This window comes from Cucurbita pepo, unplaced genomic scaffold, assembly GCF_002806865.2.
Source record: "Cucurbita pepo subsp. pepo cultivar mu-cu-16 unplaced genomic scaffold, ASM280686v2 Cp4.1_scaffold000521, whole genome shotgun sequence".
NCBI lineage: Eukaryota > Viridiplantae > Streptophyta > Magnoliopsida > Cucurbitales > Cucurbitaceae > Cucurbita > Cucurbita pepo.
This window is the reverse complement of record NW_019646750.1, coordinates 1-8,341: the sequence shown is the minus strand read 5'-3', so window position 1 is coordinate 8,341 and position 8,341 is coordinate 1. Positions and strand designations below refer to the sequence as shown.

The following is an 8,341-nucleotide window of genomic DNA, read 5'->3' as shown; positions in this document are numbered from 1 at the left end:
AAGTGGAGGGAATCCATGATGAGCCTCCTAAAGTCAACAAGCTCCATAGAAGAATAGGCCTGAATATGTTTCTTTACGTGAAAAAGAGTGAAGAAAGTCGTTCTAATCATAGGATTCTTTGTGCGAGTGACCTAATGCAACAGTAAAAGCCCACCACTAGTAGATATTGTTCTCTTTGGGCTTTCCGTTCTAGGCCTCCTCTCAAAGTTTTAAAACGTGTTCGCTAGGGAGAGGTTTCCACGCCTTATAAAGAATGTTTTGTTCTCCTCTTCAACTGATGTGGGGTCTCACAATCCACCCCCTTGGGGCCAGCATCCTCTCTAGCCCACTGCCCATTGCCTGTCTCTGATACCATTTATAACAGCCTAATCTCATCGTTAGTAGATATTGACCTATTTGAGCTTCCTCTTTTGGGCTTCCCCTCACGATTTTAAAACGCGTATGCTAAGGAGAGGTTTCCACACCCTTANGCTGCTCCTGGTGTCTAGGAACGAGCGGATCGGTATACAAAAAGCCCTCTGGAAGCCTATCAGCAGTATTAAACGCAGAGGTCAGAGAAGAAACTCTTGTCCTGTGTAGTAATGATCGAAGCACTGGGAGAGATTGAAGACGGGTATCCCCTGCCTCGGTGCCAGACACATGAGGGAGTTCTAAAACTCCTACATCATCATGGGGGTGCAGTGAAATTTGTTCTCTACGAATTCCCCTGGATGTTAAAATCCTATTCAACAAGGTTGGAGATCGACCAAATGTTTCATGTGAACCGTCTGGCTCCGGCGGTTGGTCTAGATCACGATTGAAATCAAATCTATTCCCCAATCGACGAATCATCTCATCCATAGGGAAATTAAGTGCAGTCCTCTGAATGGTTTGTCTCAAACTTTCAACCTTCCGAGCATGAGGCCTTAGAGGGATCTTAAGTGCAGCATCCTCCTCTGTCATAGGCGTGTTGCTGCCACGACCATAAATTGGCGTCACAGTCTTCATGGTAACCTCTCCTTTACATACAGGGCATTCCTTGGCATCTGAATGTAGATGTAGCCATCGATAAAGGCACGGCCAGCAGTATAGGTGACCACAACAAGTTACAACAGGGTCCCTAGCCAAGTCGAGACATATATTACAATCAAAGAAACTCCCATCAGAGTCACTGCCCTTTTCAACATCACTCTTATTCTCTGCCTTTTCATCTTCCAAAGCTTCATTGTTAATTTCACAAGTTTTCCCTGCTTCATTTTTCCTTTCCTCAGCAGTAATACTACCCTCACCAGCCTGTAATGGCTGTAATGAATTCCCATTGACTGAATTGACCATAATTTCACTCAATTCCAATGAAATATTCTGAGTTCCAGAAGGAATTTGGACTTGACGCCTTCTCCATCGATGTCTCGTCCTAAACCTGATAGCGTCTCCAAATCTATGCACAGGATCCTCAATCAAATTAGCTAAATTCACATCTTCATTTGGAGAGTTTGAAGGCGGCTCTGGAATAGGACCCAGATTCAAGTCAAGGTTCATGGCATCAAAGATTTCGTCACCCATTACAAATTTACTCGAATAAAAGTAAAAATAAAAAACCCCCAATTCAACCTGAAACTTAGCGGCCTCTGGTTAGAAGAAACCCCAATGGCACCATGAAATTCAAATTACCTCAAAGCACAAGATCAACTCTGTCCCAGATGAACAATCCACCCTTTTCCAACACAAAATCCCTCACAACACATTACTTAAATTCATCACAAGCTTGAAATCACCGAAGAATCCGTACAGAAAACCCCAATTCTCTCAAACGAAACTAACCTAGTTGATATACAATAATCAAAAACAATAAATCCTCGATCAATTTCGTTACGCAGGAAGTGAAAAATAACGAAATTCCGTCGAGCTTAGCCTTAACCCCGTCGATCCCAGTTCATCAAACGATAAACTAATCCTAATAATAATAANAGCCTTAACCCCGTCAATCCCAGTTCATCAAACGATAAACTAATCCTAATAATAATAATAATAATAATAATAATAATAAAAAAGTCGAATTGAAAAAATCCCAATCCTAGACTCGCAAGAAAAACTAGGGTTTAACGCGACTGCAGCCAAACAACAAAATTCTCACGTCGATTCAGAAGAAGAAGAACAACAAGAACAAGAAAGCTGAACACCTGCCTCAGACAACTGCTCTGGATTCCATATCATTCAGTAAACCCGAAATGATCTTCCCCTTAGCTGCGCTCGAGCTGATTCGCCATCAAAGGTCCGCCATCGATCAGCGATCTGGTCCACACACAAGCAACAGAGAGAGAGANAAAGGTCCGCCATCGATCAGCGATCTGGTCCACACACAAGCAGCAGAGAGAGAGAGAGAGAGAGCGAGAGCGAGAGAGAAAAGGGAAAACGGAGCTTAATCGCACAGAGAGACAAACAAAAAAAACTAAAAAAAATGAAGCATACAAGGATCAGGCGATGGATAGGATCGTGCGGCTGATGAATGAAAATTGGGTATTATTGGATCGAGCGGCTGAGATCTGAAGAAGAAGGCATGTGTGGCGCTGTGGGATTGGCGGCAACAACTGAATTTCTTGTTTAGTGAGGAGTGAATTGAGTGATGATGGCGGGAGAAGAGAGATTAGATTAGAGATTTCCCACTTTTTTGGCAAATTTTTTTACAGAATGTGTAATCGATTTCAACTTGTCGTTTCTAAATTTGAAGAACGCGGGTGTCATTATGTAAAAGGCACGCATGGATTTTTGGCAATGTAACATAACAACATGTTTCTCAATTTATGCCCAAATAACTCCCCCACTTTTTATATTTATTGCCAACATTTCCTACTCTTAATTACTATATTTATATTTATATTTCTATTTTATTAATAAGGACCTCGGGCTTGGGCTTGGGCTTGGGCTTGGGCTTGGGCTTGGCCCAGACAAAAAAAGAAAAAAGATGGTCCATTTAGGCCCAATTCAAGGACCTTGGGAGGGTTCAAGAGGCACCGGCCAGTTATCCTTTCGCTGCAAAGAGAGAGAGGTTACGTTGCTCTGTGAAGCCAGCCTGACGCGTTCCCCTCTTCACTAAGGACCGTGACGTATGGGCTTTCGCTCAAATCACACGGCCCACTCCTGGCTTGAAATGGGCTGACATGTATTTAGCCAGGTTAAACCCGGCCCATCAAATTGAACGGATGTTCCATCTCCCTAATGCCCTCACTCGAGTTACAAGCTTACGCGACCAAGCTCGGCAGTTGGTTCACTCTATGGCCACAAATTAATAGTACAAACTGTGCTGCAAAACTAGCAATGTGGGACTTTGTCAATAAAGCACACCATTTATGGCCAAGAACAAGACAAAATGCATTTCTTTTTTGGGTTAATTTGATTTTTTTGGCTCAATTCACAACAAATGAAATATTTTAGTAAATTTCGTACAGTTAAAAAAAGGTTTTTCTTATAATTTAATTAAAAATAGAGTTATATATCACTGACGTAATAAAACTTATGTATCCCTCACAAATGTCAAATATTCTTAATTTTTTATAATAATCTTAAAAGTAAGGTAGAATTGAGTAATGCCTCATGCCTATCAGTAGATATCGTCCTCTTTGAGCCTACCGTTTCGGAATTTCTCTTAAGGTTTTTAAAACGTATCTGTTAGGGAGAGGTTTTCATATCATTATAAAGGGTGCTCTTCAGAGCCCAACGTTCTCGTTGGCACTCGTTCCTTTCTCCAATTGATGTAGGACTCCCACAAAATCCACTCCTTTCAAGGCCTAGAGTTCTTGCTGGCACATCGCCTCATGTCTACCCCCTTCGATACTCAGCCTCCTTACTGACACATGGCTCGATATTTGACTTTGATACCATTTGTAATGCCCTAAATCCACCGCTAGCAAATATTGTCATTTTTGGACTTTCACTTAAGATTTTTAAAACACGTCTACTACGGAGAAGTTTCTACCCTTTTATAAAGGAAGTTTCCTCCTCTTTACGAAAGAACCTAAGATGTCACAAGTTGTAACTCTACTCTTGAGTTGATCAAGGATTGAACAAACCTTGTCGCTAAGGATTTGTGAAGAGAGAAAAAGCTAGTGGGACCCATCATATTACCAAAAAATAATAATAATAATAATAATAATAGAAAAGATAAAATTACCCACTCCCATCATATTGTATTCCATCACCATCACCATCACCCTCGCCCAATAACCTGTCCCCTCCACGCTGTCATCCCTCCTCCGATTCCCTCCCACCGGCTACCTCCTCTTCCGGTTGCCCCTTCAGCAACTGCAATTCATTAAATCCACAGCCAACAAGAAAGATAAAGAAAGTTGCTGGTGTTCTTCTTACACTCCTTCCCTCTTTTCCTCTGTGTTTGGTTCCCATAATTACACTCATAATTAGACGCCATGAGAATCAGAAAGCGGCAGCTCCCACTCCCATTAGCCTTCTCCTCTGGCCCTCGCCCTGTCTCGGATCCCCTCCACGCCCACGCCCACGCTCCTCCAATGGTCAGTAATCCAATACCCATCTCCTCCCTTGGTTTGCTCTTGATTTGGAAGGATTGACCCTCAAATTAAGGCCCACAAGCGCCACAAATGCCTATCTACCACTCATCGCCTCTCTTTCTTTGTGCAGGAGAAGGAACAACAAGAACACATTGAGGATAATACCAGGTAACAAANTTTTTTTTTTTTTTTTTTTTTTTTTTTTTTTTTTTTTTTTTTTTTTTTAGCTCAAAGGAAAAACATGGCAAGTGGAACCACTGTTTGGATGTTTTTTTAATCTGTTTTTCATTGCCTTTTGCCTCTCTATATGTTGTGCGCCCATGGGCTGCATGTTCTTTGCTGGTCCACTGCTCCTCTTTCATCTATTTTCACCTTTTTTCTTCTTTTTTTGTGCAATTTTTTTGGTTTTTGGTTTGGTTTTAGGGAGAGGTGCGAGTTTGATGCGGAAACTAGCAATGGGGTTCTTCCACAATCCACCTCTTCACCTCAAGGTCTCACCTTTTTCTCATCATCCTACTCTTATTTGTTCTTGTGTTGCTTTCCTTTTATCATTTGATGCACCAAATCATATCATTATCATTTGTAGATAGTAACTTTAGATCTCATGGAATAATGTAACGAGACGATCTGGGTTATTCTCGATTTATCGTTTCGTAGTGATTTGACTTAGTATCGTGGTGTAAAATCTTACATCTAACCTCGTGGAAACAAGAGCATCTGGGTTATTCTCGACTTATCGTTTAGCAGTGATTTGACATAGTATCGTGGTGTAAAATCCTACATCTAATCTCGTGGAATGTTGCCGTCTTCTCCGTAATTAATGTTAAGAGTAACTAGCTTGTTTCCATTACTTCTCCGCAAAGGCTTGACTTGTAGAGGGTAGTATTTCAAATCTACGTCGGAATTAGCCAGTGCAAAGATGATCATTGTTATTGGGTGTTCGGATAACACAGAGTCCACGGGGATGGTGGATTAGTTAGGGTAAGCTATGCGAAAAACCATTGATTTTTATCGGTTTCGTAACAACTTGGACAAACNCCAGTGCAAAGATGATCATTGATACTGGGTGTTCGGATAACATAGAGTCTACGGGGATGGTGGATCAGTTAGGGTAAACTATGCAAAAAAAACCGTTGATTTTTATCGGTTTAGTAACAACTTGGACGAAATGGGGTTCTACAAAAAGTGGTCTAGTATTTCGGGACTTGAGTTATATCGTGATAACTTATAACGTTACTCGTTGGAGTACGTTTACTCATCTGGGTTTTGTGTTGGCTTATCAAAGTTCTAACCTTTTTAGAAGTTTTGTAGTGTTCGTTTTGATTGGTTTTCGTGAAATCTTGTGGGAGACTTCCTCCGATCGCGATACATCATCACTTAGCTCATTTGAACGTGTGATCGAAGAATTTTATTTGTTCGAACTTGACAATTAAATCGAACATATCATGAGCTATGAACTTGAGTGATAGCTGAATTGGTTGTTTGTTGTAGTGGTGGGGCGGTGGGGCGAAAGGGAGAGGGAATTTCCATTAAAGAAGAGAAGAAGTGATGATCACAACAACAATGGAAACAAGAAGATGAAGAAGAAACAAGAAGAACATCAATCCAAAATGGGTCTCAACCTCGCCGGAAAAAGGAAATCGAGAGGCGGCGCTTTAATGGAGGGATCTCGGTGCAGCCGCGTCAATGGAAGAGGGTGGCGCTGCTGCCAACAGACCCTCGTTGGTTACTCTCTCTGTGAACATCACTTGGGAAAAGGTCGCCTCCGCAGCATGAACAGCGTCCGCAGCCGATCCTCGCCCGCCACCGTCGTCGAGAAAGAAGATAACAAGAAGCCTTCTCCATCACCATCTCCACGCCCACCATTGACACTGACTAGTAAGAAGAGAACGAAGCTCGGTGTAGTGAAAGCAAGGTCGATAAGCAGCTTGCTCGGCCAACCCGACGGCGTGATGGCGGTGGCACCACCTCCGCCTCTACCTCCTACACCGCCGGATGACAACATTGACGGTAAGAAATTATAATTTACTATTTAATCCATCCTTAATATTTTAGGTAATTAGATTTTTTTTTTTAATCTGTTGAGGAAAAGTTTGATAATTATTAAATTATGATTTTATTAATATATCTAAAATTTAAGCTCTATTTAATTTTTATTTCTGATTATTTAAAATTTTATTTGTTTTCTCGTTATTTCTTTACAATTAATTTAATCTTTTTGTAATAAAATATTAGAATTCTTGTAAACGACACTAAAATGTCAGTGTCGTGGTCGGACCCACTGATTAAATCCTCGTGATTAAGAAGCTTATTATATATAATTAGTAATTAATTTAGTCAATTAACTCTAACAAACTTAGTTAGTTAATTAATTAACTGAGTTTTGAACATTAATCCCAAGCTAAGCATGCGTGGAGTAAAAGCCAAGAACATTCGTCCTATATTATTTAACGCTTCTTTTAAGGATGTTTTTTTTTTCTCCACCTAATTTCAACCCTTAATTCCGATTCAAAAATTTGTATTATTGGATAATGAAGTTGTGAGCCTCGTGATTTTAAAACGAGGTTAGAGGGAAGTTCTACTTCCTATAAGAAATGTTTCGTTCTCCTCTCTAACTGATCTAAGATCTCACAATCTACCCGATCGGAGACTTAGCATCCTCACTGGCACATCATCCCGTGCCTGGTTCTCAACCTATTTGTAACTGTCCAAGCTCATCACAATCTACCCTATCGGAGACTTAGCATCCTCACTGGCACATCACCCCGTGCCTGGTTCTCAACCTATTTGTAACAGTCCAAGCTCATCGCTAGTAGATATTGTCTGTTTTGACTCATTACGTATCGCTGTCAACCTCACGATTTTAAAGGGTATTTGGGAGAGGTTTCCCACACCCCTCTGATGAGTGTTTGTTCCCCTATCCAACCAATATGGGACCTAACAATCCACCCCCTAGAGGGCCAACATCCTTGATGGCACACCGCCTGAAACTTGGCTCGGATATTATTTGTAACAACCCAAACCCCATTGTTAGCAGATATTGTATGTTTTGGCCCATTACATATTGTTGTCAGCCTCACGATCTTAAAGCGCATTTGCTATGCTATGGAGAGGTTTCCACACCCCTTGTAAGGAATGTTTGTTCTCTTGTCCAACCGATGTGGGACCTAACAATCCACCCCTTAGGGGGCTAACATCCTTGGTGGCACACCACTCGAAACTTGGCTCGGATATTATTTGTAACAGCCAAAGCCCACTGTTAGTAGACATGGTCCGTTTTGATCCGCTCTCTCTCACCCTTCCCACCATCTCACCCTCCTCCCCTTTTCGACCTACCCTGATGGCTCCTTCCTTTGTAATGCCTGCCGTGTCATTAGCACCGCCTTCTGTTTCTCCTGCATCCTCTACGACATTAACTTTCATGGTGATTGCACCATGTTACTGCAACAACTCAACTCGAGTCTCAATATTGGGGTTACAGTTGCTCGTCTTGTAACTGTCATGTTCATACCTATTACGCCACAGCCGAGGCTGAGGCGCCAGTTGGTGGCGTGAGAAATGATTCGTACGTGTAGTTTGCAACGGTTGGGGAGGAGGGTACCGGTGGAGCACCGGCAGCGGCAGAAGAGAGTCCAACGGTGGTGTTGGTGGATCCGATTCTGAAGGCGCAGGCGGAGCTGCATGAGATGGCCAAGATGATGGCGTCCGTTAACTTGAGTTCTCTTATGTGAATATAATTAATGCATGCTTTATTTATATGATTTCTTTATATATTGTATGCATAATGTCGTTCAATTATTCCAATTCAAATATGCTTATTTTCAAACATATATATTAAAAAA

The 8,341-nt window shown here is 41.5% G+C and overlaps 2 protein-coding genes across 2 annotated transcripts; one reads left to right on the top strand and one right to left on the bottom strand.

Annotated features, from left to right (window-relative positions):
* Nucleotides 1-444: 444 nt before the first annotated feature.
* LOC111785504 lies at nucleotides 445-2,296 on the bottom strand. The gene is made up of 2 exons (XM_023665898.1): nucleotides 2,160-2,296; nucleotides 445-1,484 (listed from the first exon to the last, which is right to left on the bottom strand). Exons 1-2 carry the CDS (start codon nucleotides 2,191-2,193, stop codon nucleotides 445-447), a joined length of 1,074 nt encoding a protein of 357 aa, XP_023521666.1. The 5' UTR covers nucleotides 2,194-2,296.
* Nucleotides 2,297-4,193: 1,897 nt separating this feature from the next.
* Nucleotides 4,194-6,555, top strand: LOC111785505. Its single transcript, XM_023665899.1, has 4 exons — nucleotides 4,194-4,502; nucleotides 4,630-4,667; nucleotides 4,923-4,990; nucleotides 5,991-6,555. Exons 1-4 carry the CDS (start codon nucleotides 4,401-4,403, stop codon nucleotides 6,521-6,523), a joined length of 741 nt encoding a protein of 246 aa, XP_023521667.1. The 5' UTR covers nucleotides 4,194-4,400; the 3' UTR covers nucleotides 6,524-6,555.
* Nucleotides 6,556-8,341: the final 1,786 nt, after the last annotated feature.